Raw genomic sequence first — 15394 nt, 5'->3', positions numbered from 1 at the left:
GATCTAGTCGCTCACTCACTCTCTCCCACTCTTTAACCTCTCGCATGTCCCCCTTTTTTTGTCTTGTATTTTCTCTCCTCTTAGCTGAGTTCCTAGTCTTTTGAGGCTTACTTCCTGTTGTGTTTGCAGGATGTGGGGAGGAGGTGTGGCTTGGGGGGTGTGGACTACGTGTGTGTGTGAGAGAGAGAGAGAGACAGAAAAAATTATCTCAACCATATGATTTAATACACTCCTCCTTTTGGTTGGAGAGCAGCACAGAGAGAGGTGGAGAGTGAGAGTTTTTCTTTAGGTAGCGCACGCACACTCTCACACAGATATGACCAAGACAGCAGCAATAGCAGCAAAGGACTTCTCCAGTATGTGGTTGCCAGGTGAGTGACTGTCTGTGCAGCCTCTCTCTCCCTCTCTCTCTCTTTGCTGGCCTTCATTTACCAAGACCAATTAAGCTTGGCATGTAGGTGAGGGAACAGTGTGTGTGTGTGTGTGTGTGTGTGAGGGAGAGAAAGAAAAAGAAGTGTGTGTGTATGCTGTTGATTAATGCCACTGGGTCTAACAAGCTCAGCTAATTAGAGAACATCAAAGGGTGAGAGGTGGTACAAAGGGAAAGATGTGGAAGGATGGAGGGATGATGGATGGATGGATGGATGGATGACTGGACGCCTGTCACAGGCACAGGGAAAGGTCAGACACCTCAGCAGCCTGTAGCATGCCTCTATGTGTGTTTCTATGTATGTGTGTTTAAACTAAGTAATGACTGCTCAATATCTTGAGTAAAATGCATTAAAAACTTTCTTTTTGGTGACATGCTGCTAGTGAGGAATATTTTTCTATCATTCCTGTATTTTACATGTTATCATGTACATGTACATGTTAATACTGCAGCACTGTTATATTTGTGTTCACCTTTAATTTAGGTTTTGCTGATGAGGTTTCTTCCCTTGCAGTTTTGGTGTACTGTGTGTGTGTGTGTTTGGGTGGGTGGATGGATGTGTGTGTTTGAATTTAAATTTCAGTCAGAGAATTGAAAACAATGGTTTTAAAAAAACCTTTGCATAAGATGAAATATCTAAATTATGTATCTACTTGAGACTAATTAAAAAAATAAGAAGAAGAAGAATAAAGTGTGAGTGTTCTTGCCCTCGGCTTCTTTTTGGTGGACTACTGAGCCTGCAAGAAGTGGCAGACACACACACACATACACACAGTTGGACGACGACAGGTCTCAGAGAAAAACACAGCAGGCTGTTAGCTGACTCACCAATTACCAGAAATCAATTTTTAAATGTCCCTTTGTTTCTTAATCTTGATGTGGTACAAAATTCATTTAAAAAAAATATTTCTATCAAAGTCACATACTAACCTGATGTGGTCGCACTGTGACCTCTGAGAAGTTTGTCTGACCAGGATGATGCATCCTGCACACAAACAGTGCGGCACGTTGGATCACAGTGTAAATAAAACAAGAGTCCATGATGGCGTAGGAGCCAAACTGTGTAAATAGACATCAAATGTACATCAGAAGTTAAATAAGTTGATTTGTGAGCCTTTGGGGTTAAATAAAATAATTTAAAGTAAAATAAATAAAGGCAAGTTTTCAGTACATTATTGCAACACTGCCTTTAGTGAAAACATATTTATTTACACAGAAACATAATTTACTGCACCCTGACACAGAGGGGTGTGCTGTCTTTTTTTACACAGTGACATATTCCAGCAGTGATCATTTGTGAGCTGATTTATTTTGTCACGTTTGTGTTGGCAAAAACAAAAACCTCAGCAGATTGTGACTTCTTCCTTTACCCTTTGTTTACTGTTCACGTTTTTTTTGTCTTTATTCCTAAAGCCCTCTTACTCTGCCCTTTTTATTGTTTAAACTGAGGACTCCATCCTCCTTGTGTAGTTGTGTCGCCGCACGGTTTCCACAAGTGGAATCTACTTCTTTCCAAATCCAAATTGACACCCTTCAGCAGCACTCTACCTTTCAAAAGATGAGTCCAGCTCCCAGACACCCCTCTTGGCGCCGGGTTTGTGTCCTGAATCAGGAAGTGGGGGGTGAGGGGTGTTTTTGGTAGTGGCGGCGTTTCGGGGTTGGTTGCAGCGCAGTTTCATCTCGGCCAAAATACCCAGAGGAGAATAACAGAAAGAGTCCAAGCTGAGCACAGACAGTGTTGTTCCTCGTTCCGTCCTGTTGCATCATTTATTCATGACACAGGATTATACAGCATTAAGTTTGGTCTATATAAGATACAGTGAGTGTGGTGCAGCGCAGCGTTTGGCTTCACAGGGTCACAGATGAACCCTGCTGTAAAGATAACAGATGCTACTTGACAATGCCTGCTGAAAACATTTCATATCTGTACTGTAAATGAAGTTTCTGCACAAACAAAACAGGGAGCCACAGTTTTTAAATTGATCATTTTATTCTTCTGGTTATTGAGCCATAACTTTACTGTAAGAACATTCATGTACAGTAACCAGGCCTGTTTGTGGGTGCAGCAGTGTGCTGTAAAAGAGAGAGAGGTTTTTTTTAAAAGATAGAGTGAAAGAGAGAGTGAGAGAAGTGGAGAGAAAGACGGCTAATATTAATAGCCTCACTGACAGTAAGTGTTGGGTTTAGCACTCTGCGTTCAACCCGGTACAAGGGGAAGTCGAGAGGGGAAGTGAGAAAAAGACACAGCATCTTGATATACTGTCCCACCACTGTATTACTGACCACATTATCCACCATGCTGCTGTCTGTAGACCATTTTGAACCATGAATCAATATGCACCTTCCCTCTGCATGTGTCCTGCGACCTGGCAGTCCAGGCCAAGGCACTCTGGGAGCTTCACCTTACAGCTGTTTTATGGGCTGAAGTATCATTTTATGAAGTTGCTTTAGTATTGTACACTTCCTAATCTGGAGGTCTTAAGTAGTTCAGAGTGACAGAAGTTTTAAATTTAGTTGTTGCCAGTAAAGTTTTGGGAACATTAAGAGGAAGATGTTATTTTGGAAGATATTTAGTGGGTTTTTATTTTAAATCAGAGATTGAGCAACATTGGACAGTTCTTTGGTTTCATTAATAGCCTAAAACCAAGAGCAGGCATCGTGTGTAATACTGGAATAACCACACTAATAACAAAAATAAGCAGATGTTATATACATATATACATGGTAAGTGCCAAAATTAGCTTTAGTTTTTAGAGGGAAGTCCTGCACAAACTGGCCTAACTGGGGACATTAATGCAAGAGTCTGTGTACATTTTCCAGAAGTGTCCTCTAAGAGAGTGTGTGTCTGTGTGCGGGTTCATGTTTGTGTGTGACACCAGGTTATAGTCTGTGTTGTATAACTTTTTTGTGATCTGATCGTCACTTCCCCCTAAAAATATTTCATGCACCAAAGTCCACTGTTCTCACATGACTTGGCTGATGTCTTTCTGCTGCTGCCTCCTAAGAGGGAACGACTCTTTATCTTTAGGTTCTTCACTTTATCCCGCTGTGCAGGACTGATGGTTTGGTCATTTAAAACTGGCATTGGGTCAGTAGTGGTCAGTGGTACAGTTTTGCCATCCTCTTTATATGTCACTACTGCCCCCCAATGGCAAAAAACATGCTTGACCACTTGCTTGTTGGCATTGCAGAATATTTTCTGTACATTGTTTGTCACACTGATAAAAGTGATGCAAAAAGCCAAAGGGACAAATTATGATTTGCCCGTACTCTCACATCTACAGCGTGAGCAGAAGGAGGACAGATAAAGGTTGATGAAAAAAAAAAGGAGGCGGGAGACTGAGAGTTTATTATGCAGGTGGCGGATATAATTAGTTGGTCGTTGGGCGGATTTGCATGTTTTCACAAAAGGGAAGTAGCGCTGTGTGTGTGTGTTTGTGCATGTTGAAGAGAAGAGAGAAAAAAGGTTTCAAATGGACAAAACAAAAAGTTGCTTTACAGTTTGTATTTTTTAGAAAAAAAAGCCTTTTATTATTCCAATTCTAATTGGTAATAACAATGCTACAAACATAGAAGCACAGAGATATGGACACAAGCCACATGTTTGTGTAATCTCACCACAAATTAGCCTTATCCTGCCTGCTTATCCTTACCTGCTGCCAACATGCAACAGTGTTTTTGTGATTAGCACATTTAAAGACTTTAAATTTCTGGCTTGCCTCCATGCCTTGCTGTTGCCATAGGGACTGCCCCAATACAGTATCAACCAGGAAGTGATGTGGTCTTGTAATGAATGACACACAACATGAGACATTTTGGTACTCCCACGCAAACAGCCTGTGTTTAAATTTAGAACAAGCATACACCTTGGGTCAACCTACACGTATGTTAAAACCACTAATTGGAAAGAATGAATGAATGTGGGCTTGATTCAATTTGTGAATGATTCAGCCACACTGTTCGGTGTACAGTGTGTGGGCTCAATCTGTGACCTGAAAACACTCACCCCGACCTAGCTCAAGATTGACGCCCTGGACATTCTTTTTCCCCTTTCGTCATCTAGATGCTGATCACCTGCTTTATCTGTTATTCTGCTTCAGTCTGCACTTTTTGTCTGACACATTCTGAAAAGTCTTCCTCTGTGTGTGTGTCTTCCTGTTACAGATACCAGGATGTCAAAGCCAGTAGATTTAGAGAAGGTTGGGGCTGACTCACCGTTGGAGGGCACAGGTAAGATGTGTTTCTAAGAAGCAGGCATTAAACACACACACACACAGAGTCACTTTATATTATATTAAATGTAAAAACAATTGTGCATGCATGACATTGGAAATTGTGCTATGATGAAGATGTGAATTATCACTTTTTCCCCTCCCTCCCACTCAGATTCAGAGCGGAATGGACCTGAATCAAATCACCAGGTACGTGTGATTACATTTATCTTCCACCTCTTTCACAGATCCAGCAAAAAAAAAGATGACAGATGTCAGACAACTAAACATTATATCCCTCATTAATGAATCCCTCGATAGTGATATTATCTAAAAGAATTCAGAGAAATGTGAAAAAATGCCCAGTAACAATGATCAACACACAGCCGTGGGATTTTTTTCACTATCATTTGTGTGTCTAATCTTCCTCTTCCAGGCTCAGTCTATGAAAGTCAGTCCCTTTCCTCTGTCACCCAACCTGAGCAGCAGCAAGGTGAGTGTGCATGTCTGTGCGTGTGTCTGGGCCGTGTTTGTGCATCTTTTGTGTCTTAACGTCACACACCGGCTTCAATGACAGCATGGCTGCCTCAGCTTTGTATTCATTTCTAAGCACTGAATTGCTCTTTTGTCGTGTTCGACGTTAGAGGCTGATAATGTGTCGACTCTCCACCCAGTCCTCAGTGTAAACACTAAGGACGGAGAGTATGATGGCACTTTACCTCCCACAAAGCCCATTCAGAAGTAAAGTGCAATAAATTCAATTACTTTACTTGTAACTGAAATGTCAAATCTTCATTTGCATACCACATGACATATGCAAACCAGAAAGCTGTCCAAACATGCCTGGTCCTGGGAGAAAAGATCATGTTTTTGTGCAAGAAAAAAGACAAGAGACATTTTTAGATCAGCTTACCTGAATAATTACCTCTCAATAGTCATAATCCAGAGTTCCCACCAGGATGGACAGAGATTAAATTAATTAATTGTTGTTGTTTTAATGTGCAGATTAATTAACAAATAATTATAGAAGTTTTTTATGGTGTTTGGAGCCGCCAGTGGAAATGTTCTAGATAATCACACAAAGCATCACAAGCTGTAACTTGATATTGTGTGTCTGATGAATCAATGATGATTCATGCAGTAATATCAGTTAATCATTGTTTGTGTCAAAACTGTGGGCACACTAGTATTTTAATTTATATCATTGTCAGTACAAAAAATTATTTTATTATTATTATTATTATATATTGTAGTGAACACAGCAAACAAATGACAGCGTATCTGATCAATGTTTTCATACATTTGTTTTCTGTCTTGTACCAGCATAAGATGGAGGAGTGTGCTGAAATGTCGCCGGCTCTTCCTCCCTCTCACGGCCCTACCCCTTCACAGACAGCCCTGCAACATACACAGCTCATGCTGACTGGCTCCCAACTAGCAGGGGTAAGACACACACACACACACACACACAACCACACACACACACACTTTGCTTGCTTGCTTCACTTATGCTGCTTTTTGAATGCTTATTTCTTTCTTTATCTTCCATCTTTGTATTCATTCCTTTCCTCTATCCTTTCCTCTCCTCTCTCCTCTCTCCTTTCCTCTCCTCCTTCACCAGTTGACAGCATTGTTGCCAGCACAGCAGCAGCTGTTGCTGCAGCAGGCTCAGGCACAGCTTCTTGCTGCAGCTGTGCAGCAGTCCAGTGCAGCCCATGCAGCACATGCTGCCCATGCAGCCGCCCAGGCTAATCAGCAAGCTCAGGCAGCTGCAGCAGCAAATCAGCAAGCCCAGCAGCAGCAGCAGCAGCAGCAGCAAGCGGGACAAACAGGCCAGCAGGGTCAGTCGCAGTCCCAGGGACAGGGACAGAGCACACAGGAACAGAACACCCAAAGTGTCCCTGTCCCACCTCCTCCGCCCCAGCTCACCCTCTCCCAGCCAATCCAGCTCACCGCCCAGGTACTGACTGACAATCAAGGATATTCTTGATGAGCATCTTGATTGAGGAGCCCAGAAATAGTGTTGTTTGTCGCACGTCTAGTGTATTATTCAACAGTCACAGTTTCCATGAGTTCACACATTTTCCTTCTCTGACGTTGTACACAAACAAAGCTTTTCCTTTTGCTTCTGTGTGTCCCATAATAAAGTTTTATCCTCTCACTAATTGCTCCACTCTATCTCTCTAAATAGGACATTCAGCAGTTCCTGCAGCTTCAGCAGTTGGTGTTGGTGCCTGGCCACCCACTCTCGCCTCCTGCCCAGTTCCTCCTCCCACAGGCACAGCAGGGCCAGCAAGGTGGGGTGGCTGTTTTTACATGGCAGAAAAAGTTATCAGTGTAAACAGAAGATCTGCCGTCTTTGGTGCTTTTACAGGTGATGACATGTTTTTTTTTTCTTTTTTCTTAGGACTCCTATCGACACCAAATCTTATTTCGCTACCTCAGCAAAACCAAGGGAGCCTGCTCTCTGCTTCAACTAGAATGGGACTTCAGGCACAGGTAAGAGGAAACATTTGATCAACGGAAAAGGAAAACCCAGACTCCACAGCTGTGATAAACAAACACCTCTGTTTCTCCTCCTCACTTTCTTTCCACCACTGCAGCGAGATAAGAGTGTGGAGGTGAGTGGCGGTGGAGGCGTGACCACGGTGCCCTCTGTGACCTCTCACCCTGAGGAGCCCAACGACCTGGAGGAGCTGGAACAGTTTGCCCGCACTTTCAAACAGAGACGTATCAAACTGGGCTTCACACAGGTATGGACAGTCTCCTGTTGAGCATGTGTGCAGGTTTCAGCTGAGGACTGCTTTTAAAGCTGTTTTTTTTCTCTCACAGGGAGATGTAGGTTTGGCCATGGGGAAGCTGTATGGCAATGACTTCAGTCAGACCACCATCTCCCGCTTCGAAGCTCTCAACCTGAGCTTTAAAAACATGTGCAAGCTGAAGCCACTGCTGGAGAAGTGGCTGAACGATGCAGGTATACCTCTCCCTTACACTCAGGCTGTTTAAACTGATAAGGGAACAACCAGGATCATTATATTTACTGACATCTGCAGAGTAGGTGAATGTTTTCTGTGAACCTTAATTTGTTCTTTAGAGACCATGTCCATAGACAGCACCCTGCCCAGCCCCAGCTCCTTGTCCTCTCCCTCTTTGGGCCTTGAAGGGGTTCCTGGTCGGCGTAGAAAGAAGAGAACCAGCATTGAGACGAATGTACGTGTGGCCCTGGAGCGCTCATTCCTGACGGTAAGAACACAATCGTTTTTGTTGTGCATCTCTTTCCATATTTCTTTATGGACTACTGAAGTTGAGATTTAAATCCCTTCCTGCAGAACCAGAAGCCTACCTCAGAAGAGATCCTGCTGATTGCTGAGCAGCTCAACATGGAGAAGGAGGTGATCCGGGTCTGGTTCTGTAACCGCAGGCAAAAAGAGAAGCGCATCAATCCCACCAGTGCCACACCTCCCCTGCCCAGCCAGCCCCCCACTGCCCCACCGACGCACAAACCGCCCTGCTACAGTCCTCACATGGTGAATATCCTCCCTGCTAAGTCCTGCAGCATGTTTCCTGTGTGCACTTGATCAAACTATTGCCACTAAACGCTCCACTGTTTGAAACTTAATCGTGTCTCCGACAGATGTCCAGCCAGCTGTCGCAGGCTGTGACTAGTCTCAGCAGCACAACAGTGACCACCATGTCCCCCGTCGGCCCTGTGACTTCCAGCCTCACCTCCACCCACCCCTCTCTCAGCTCAGCACCCTCCCCAGCGACTCCCCCTCCCCGCAGCACAGCAAGCCCAGCCAATCCCAGCCACAGCACACTCAACCTGAACACGGGGTAAGAGGCCACGATACATTCAAAAATGTGGGTCAGATCACAATAACTTTCCTCCTTTATATGTAGCCATGCTTTCAATGTGAGCCTTATTTAATCAGGGACATGCAGAGAATGCTAGAGAGCCAGGGACCTCAGTTTCTTCTGAGCCAGAACATCCAAATCAAATAACACAAAAGACCCATTAAAACAAATTGGACAATTTTGCCTGATAAAAGGTAAGTATTTAAATAGAGTACATTGGAATTGAATAAAATCAAACATTTCTCTCCAAAGAAATATACTTTCTAGGACTTCCAAGGACCTCACTTTGAACTCCTGAAATGAAGTTTTAGTCAAATGAAGCATTCATTCCCTCGTGGCTCTGCACTAGTCACAGGTGTTTGTGGGTTCTAGCTCCATTTGGCAGACATGGCACCTTGGCGGGCACCATATGTTAGCCTCTTTTCTGTTGTCCCTCCATCAACAACAACTGCCTTCACAGCCACAAATTCCATCTGTCTCGCTTCAAGAGGCACTCACACATAATTCGTTCAAGCATTGACTGAAATGGTAGTTAGTCCTCCATGCTGCCTTGTGTAGCTACACACGTTGAGTACATATTGTTAAGTACACACATTCAAAAAAACAAAGATAAACAAATCCATTCACCTCCACTGCAAATAGTTCTTTTTAAATGTAAACAAATGAAATGAATCCTATTTGTATGGTGGTGTAACTGACTCTTTAAATATTTGGTTTCCTGTTGATGTCATTCATGATGTTGGCTGCCACATTTAGACAAAACATGTTAAACATGCCACAAATGCACACGACCACTGATTTCCATAAACACGCTCACTGTGAACACTGCCCGCACCACGCTCGGTTCACCTGCAGTTTGTAGTCAAAAGGTTTGATACTTTATATATATACACACACACACACATCGACATACCACCATGCCGCTGGGCACCACTGCTTCCCCCCAGCAGCAGTGAGATTCTAACCCTGTGTGTGTATGTGCGTGTGTGATTCTTGTGTTCACAGCTTATGGCGTATGGGTAAAAAGAACGGTGACGTGTCAAACTACATCACTGATTTTGCTGCAAACTTGAGGTGAATACGACGGACATACAAATCATTCAAATGCATTTAAATGATGTTTAACACACATTTTTCAGGATGCGCTGTTTCTTTCTAAGCTCTTGTTCACATCAGGAACGCTCAGCTGTCTACAAACTGCAGCTCGTATGTGCAGGGCTGAATGTGCCCTCTGCCTGTCCTTGCTACTAAACCTGCTTTTTTCCCTCACCTTCTCTCCTCTGCCTGTCTCTGTTTGCGTATATGCTTGCACATGTATGGTGCTGCGTGTCTGTGTGGGTGTGTGTGTGTGTGTATATATGTGCCACAACAGGAACACTGTGATGGGAGTTAACACAGGGATGAACCAAGCCCTCCTCGGTAACAATCCCCTGGCCACAATCCAAGGTGTGTGTGAAAGACAAAGAGAGGCACAAAGCTGAGGCTCTGCACCACTGATAAATGTATCATCATTTAAAGGTCACTGATGAGGTGGAGCTTCAGTTATGCTTTATTACTGCAACAATCTTAACATCATCGAAAATAGTGATTTAGCAAACAAGCATTACTTTTTTTATCCTTCCAAACACTCCTACACACACACATGAATCCCCAGACATACTGTCACGACGCACACCTTCCTACACTTGAGAACAATACAAGAACAGTCCAAAGAAAGCCGAGGTGATCACCAAGCAGTCCTGACCACCGCCAGCTCAACAGAGCTTGCTTTAATTGTCATGCTCTGTTGGGTGAGGATGAGAAGGGGTTGGGGGAGCACATTAAAAAAGATAAGGGAGATGATGAGTAACACACTTATAGTTATACATGGTGGATGAATAAAGTCACACAGGCTGACTGCCAACTGGAGACATGGATGAATACACAGCCAGTGTGGTTGCTCATCCACAGAGTTGTCGCCGATGTCATCCACATCCATGAATCCATCCCATCAAGTGTCTGTGTGTGTGTGTGTGTGAGAGAGAGAGAAAAGTGTTGCGTTAATGTGTGGGCCTGTGTTTTTGTGTGCCGTCTCACTCATCTTTCATCGCTTCATGTTATCATCAATCACTGATGTTTACAATTAGAAGAAGGCGTCAGCATGAACCTTTTAATGTTTTTTTGATGTCTCACGTAGCTTTTTACGCATTTATAGCTGTGATGAATTTGATATCATCATGACACTATAAAATATAAAAGACTCTTTAACAGTCACTGCCATTGATCACTCATAAGCAAAGCACCCTGCTCTGTTTTGCTGTTGCTATGCAATCACTCTCATTTTTAGTCTGCACTCACATGTAGCTTTCTGAAAGTAGCACTACATGAAGCTTTGTGAGGAAAAAACAGCCAGTCATACACCTTGTTTCCATAACAACAGACCTCTCATGTCAGCTAACCTGTTGCAGCACTGTATCTGATCCATTAAGATTGGTGTGCTGAAGATATTATACAATGTTCAGTTATTACCACAAGCTTTCTTTATCTCTATTTGTGCTCCTTTGAAATAAGGATTGTTTGTGTGTGTGGAAGTGAAAACCGAAGCCCCTCGGGCTGATTCCTTTGTTTTCCTTTTGAGAAGTGGTGACAGTTACTCTCCACCTACTTCCAGTGAAACCAACAAGTTCAGGCACTTTTTCTGGTTGGACTGATGAGTTAGATCAACAGAAACCTGATAAAACCAAAACATGACTTAAAGCCATGACATGACTTGCCAAGAAAAACATTTCTTTTTTGATCTGATTTGGTGGGATGGGATCTGATGGGAAGTCGTAATACCAGATATTTGTTAGTCAATACCAATTCTACATTTCTCAATACCAATTTTAATTGCACAGTTAAAAAAAACATGAAGCGTTCACTGGAACTATTCCACAGTGCAGCTGCTGGTATGCATATAACTGGCTGTGTGTTTGCCTATATTGCTGAAAAAGCAATTAAAATATTTTAATCATCATGTACACCAATACAAACATGTCATTTATTGTAGCTTACAAGCTTATGGTTGCAAACAGGACATTTTGACTGGCCTGTCCCTGAATGCTCTGTGCTCTGTGTCTAAGTCATATTTTCTGACTTCCCATCTCTCCCTCAGCTCTAGCAGCCAGTGGTGGCCAGCTTCCTCTTTCCACACTTGAGGGGCAAGGCAAAGTGATGCTGGGGGCCTCTGCGGGCCAAGGAGGAGGCCTGGCTTCCTCCCTCTTCCTCAACCACCCCGCCCTCCTCCACATGGGCCAGAATCCCAGCGCTGGACTGGTCAGCGCCGCTGTAGCCAAAGTCTCCCAGCCTTCTCCCTTCCCCTCGGTCAGCAGCATCAGTCCCACACCCTGTTCCCCATCTCCCTGTTCCAGCCCCGCCTCTTCCTGCTCCTCCAGCGAAATGGCACACAGCCCGCCGTCTCTGGGTGGGGCCAAGATTGAGTGACCATGCCAAGGCCCAATCGGAGAGGAGGAGGAGGAAGGAGGAAGCAAGAACCTCGCCTTTCACACCAAAGCTATCTCTTTCTCTCTCTTGTGCTCTTCTTCCATTATTTTTCTCACAATGGCTCTCTCTCTCTTTCTCTCCCAGTCTTTCGATGCCAAAAATACACAGAATGAAAGAGGAGAGACAGAGAGAGAGGTGAAAGAGGGGAGAAGGGGGGAAAGATTGAAACCAAAAATCTTTATCTATCCAAACAGATGGAAAGGAGGCAACGTGGGACCTTTTTGTTAATAACATGTGACCGACATGGCACTGCTCCACTCTTTGTCTCTGAAGGAAAACAAACCAATGACTCTTTACCAAAGAGATGGAAGAGATGTTTGTCGAAGTGCATCAACCAAAAATGACAAAAGATTACTTTACTTATATGACAGATAAGGAATGGCGGCAAGGACAAAAAAATGAAGAGGACTGTGCTTACGTTTTCTTTTTTGTTTTTTATTATTATTATTTCCAAAAAAAAAAGCTGCGGGTCTGAAGAAAGAGGAGAGGGGAGGATACGTTTAAACCAAAAATTTACCTGAGGAGGAGGTGGAGGAGGAATACACAAAGAAAAAAAATGACAACCATACCAAAATCCCAAATACCAAAAACCAAAAATACGGAGAGAAAAGCTTTATTCAAAGGACGTGTAAATACTGACGCTATCCAGGACCAGGACTCTACACACACACACACACACACACACATGAGCCAAACCATCATCGACTCATCCTGTCTGTCTCATACTAGATGCATCTGGATACATTTGTTAAATATCATGTTAAGTGCTCATGTATGAATGATTGCCAGTACTGCTGTGTCTTCATGTGTTTTGTCTCTTTACCTACCTCTGGTTCTAAGAGCAAAGAGTAGGTTTTTAATTTGATTTCTTGTCATTTTTTTGAGTGTAGTTTTCTTTTATGACTATTTATTAGCTACATTTCAGCTCCTATTTATTGTCGCACACTATTGTAGTGTTAGCTCTGGGGTTTGAATCATCATCGTATCATGTTGGTGTCATCATCATGCATTTCGTGTTTCATGCGACTTTTCTTCAGGAGAGCGGCTGATGAAGGAGTTCAGCACGCTGTGAGTTAATTTCAAGGTGCGAATGCATTTATCAAGACCTAAACACTTGGCATTGTGTGCGCTTAATCAGGCCACTCTTTCCTCACTCTTAAAGATAACACATTACCAGTGAGTCCCCGGCTAAATGAACATGCCCTGGACACTTCACACATTTTTGAAAAGTATGAAATAAGGCTGTGATTGGAGATTTTGAAGTAATAACCGTTGAGTGAAGGATAAATAAGTCAATAAAGCCAAGTTTAGTCACAGCTGGCTCTCATTCCTGCCTCGTCAATCAGCATAGACACCCCCGACACCTGTGTGTCTAGACATGTTTACTGATATTTGTCTGTTTCCATCATCATCATCATCATCCCATCAATCGCATTTCATTTTACACCTCAGATTGCCATTAAATCTCAAAGGGAAACCAAAGCATTCTCAAGGCTGAGGCTCCTCAGCCAAGACATGAACACAATAAAGACATAGATGTGGTGGTGGTGGTGGTGGTGGTGGTGGATGGTGGGGCTGAGAACAGGACGTTAACACTGGAGGCCCCTCCCCCACCAGGTGTAATCCTCTCCACCTGGCCCGTTCCAAAAAGGAAAAAAAAACAACCCAGCTGAGGAAGCTTTATTTAAGAGACTGATCCTTTACTCTGAACCCTCAGACTGAAGGCTGCTCTGGGACAGGCGGAAGGAGGGACACGCTGTTTTGTGGGGAGCAGGCGTCACACACTTTTTTGTAAGAGGATACCAAAAATATACCCAAACCAAAAAAACAAACACACACACACAACCCAAGGAATGACAGAAGCAAACCAAATAGAACCCAAACCAAATGTGGCTGGAGGGAGGAGGGGAGGACAGGTGTGGAGAGAAGCCCTCTCTCTGTCTCTGTCTGTCTGTCTGTCTGTCTGTCTCTTAGCTTTAGGGCTGCAGCACTGGCCCCGCTCTGAAACTGTGTAGCATGGATGAAAAGATGGGCAGACGGACAGGTGAGCAGAACAAGGACAAGGAGGACAGCTCCTCTCTTTCTCCAGCTCAGCTCTCTGGTCCTGGATGGAGCTAAATGCAAATGACCTCACTGAACTGAAATCTTATAAAAAAAAAATCTGTTTTTATTTTTCTGTTGGTTGTTTCTGATTGTTTTATCTCTGCTGTGTCTCTTGATGCCGTTTTATGTACTGTACTTTAGTGCTTATTACTTATTTGGAATAACGTACTCGCTTACTTACTACAAGAGCTCCTTATTTTTTTCGTAGTCGTGCTAGAGATTTTTATCAGGTGGTTGGAAAAAATACTGTGAAAATTTAGCTTCCAGATTTTTATTAGATAAAGAAACAGACTGTCTTGGCGGAAAGAAAAAACACAAAAAAGCCAAACCAAATACTGAACCAAACCAAACCAAACACAGGAGACAGGGGAACTGCCTTCTCTGCAAACGAAAGGGTCAATTTGTCTGAGGTGTAACTGTGCTTTTTCTGTATGTAAGTGTTAAATGGTGAAAAAGAAAAAAAGAAAAAAGGGTCTGTGGTGATATCCTGTCACTCATTCTGACCCTGCAGATGTAAACTACACTTATAGACTTACAGATGAATCCACACAGTGAAGGCCTCGGTTGAGTTGATGGGTTAACACATCCAAAGAATATTTGGTTTAATCCACACCAGAATAAAAAAGAAAAACAGTCGCTTCACAAACCAAACTCTAGATGTGGGGGGGGGGGGGTTGCACCTTGAAGGTGAAACCTGATCTCCACATTGACTCTTAGACGGAATGTATCTGTTAGTGCTTCTATAGATTTTGTAGAAAAAAGATCTATGTTCTACTGCTTACTTATCGCTAATGTATTAAAAAGAAAAAGAAAAAAAAGACTTTGAGAAAAAAAAAGATCCTTAAAAAACGCTGATGATAATAACTTGATTTTAGACCAAAAATTTTAACTATCTCTCTTCTGACTTTTTTTTTTTAACTCTCTGTGTTAATCATGATTTAGACTTTTGATTGTACTATTTATTCAGGGTAGGGCTGACTTAATTTTTTTGTCTTGCTATTTATTTGGTAATTTATTTCTAGAGGTGCTTTTTTTCATATTCTCAGATGTATTTGTGATGTTGTTGGTTTTTTTTTATTTGGGCCCCCTGCTGAGGTTCTTTCTTACTTCTTTAAACCAAATAATACCAGAAATGCAACCAAGGGTCCTGTAGGACTCGATAAGAGGATGCAGCTGAATATTCTCTTCCTCACTGAGACAACTTTGCCCTTAAAGGGGAAGTAATGAGAGGCAGCACTGTGCACTCAAACACCTCACCAGTTACTTTGCATTC

At 43.0% G+C, this 15394-nt stretch overlaps 1 protein-coding gene across 3 annotated transcripts; it reads left to right on the top strand.

Annotated features, from left to right (window-relative positions):
* The first annotated feature begins 242 nt into the window (after positions 1-242).
* pou2f2b (POU class 2 homeobox 2b) lies at positions 243-14011 on the top strand. Of its 3 annotated transcripts, XM_028424425.1 has the most exons (15): positions 243-371; positions 4595-4660; positions 4817-4851; positions 5078-5134; positions 5965-6084; positions 6833-6938; positions 7049-7140; positions 7245-7394; positions 7474-7615; positions 7736-7884; positions 7971-8168; positions 8276-8475; positions 9502-9570; positions 9869-9942; positions 11630-14011. In XM_028424425.1, exons 1-15 carry the CDS (start codon positions 317-319, stop codon positions 11956-11958), a joined length of 1842 nt encoding a protein of 613 aa, XP_028280226.1. In that variant the 5' UTR covers positions 243-316; the 3' UTR covers positions 11959-14011. The 3 variants fall into 3 exon arrangements, with proteins under 3 accessions (XP_028280226.1, XP_028280227.1, XP_028280228.1); XM_028424426.1 differs by lacking the exon at positions 9869-9942 and having other exon boundaries at positions 11630-11802; XM_028424427.1 differs by lacking the exons at positions 9502-9570; positions 9869-9942 and having other exon boundaries at positions 11630-11802.
* The last annotated feature ends 1383 nt before the right edge of the window (positions 14012-15394 follow it).

The sequence above is a fragment of the Parambassis ranga genome, chromosome 16 (assembly GCF_900634625.1).
Source record: "Parambassis ranga chromosome 16, fParRan2.1, whole genome shotgun sequence".
Taxonomy (NCBI): domain Eukaryota; kingdom Metazoa; phylum Chordata; class Actinopteri; family Ambassidae; genus Parambassis; species Parambassis ranga.
This window is presented reverse-complemented; position numbering and strand designations above follow the sequence as displayed.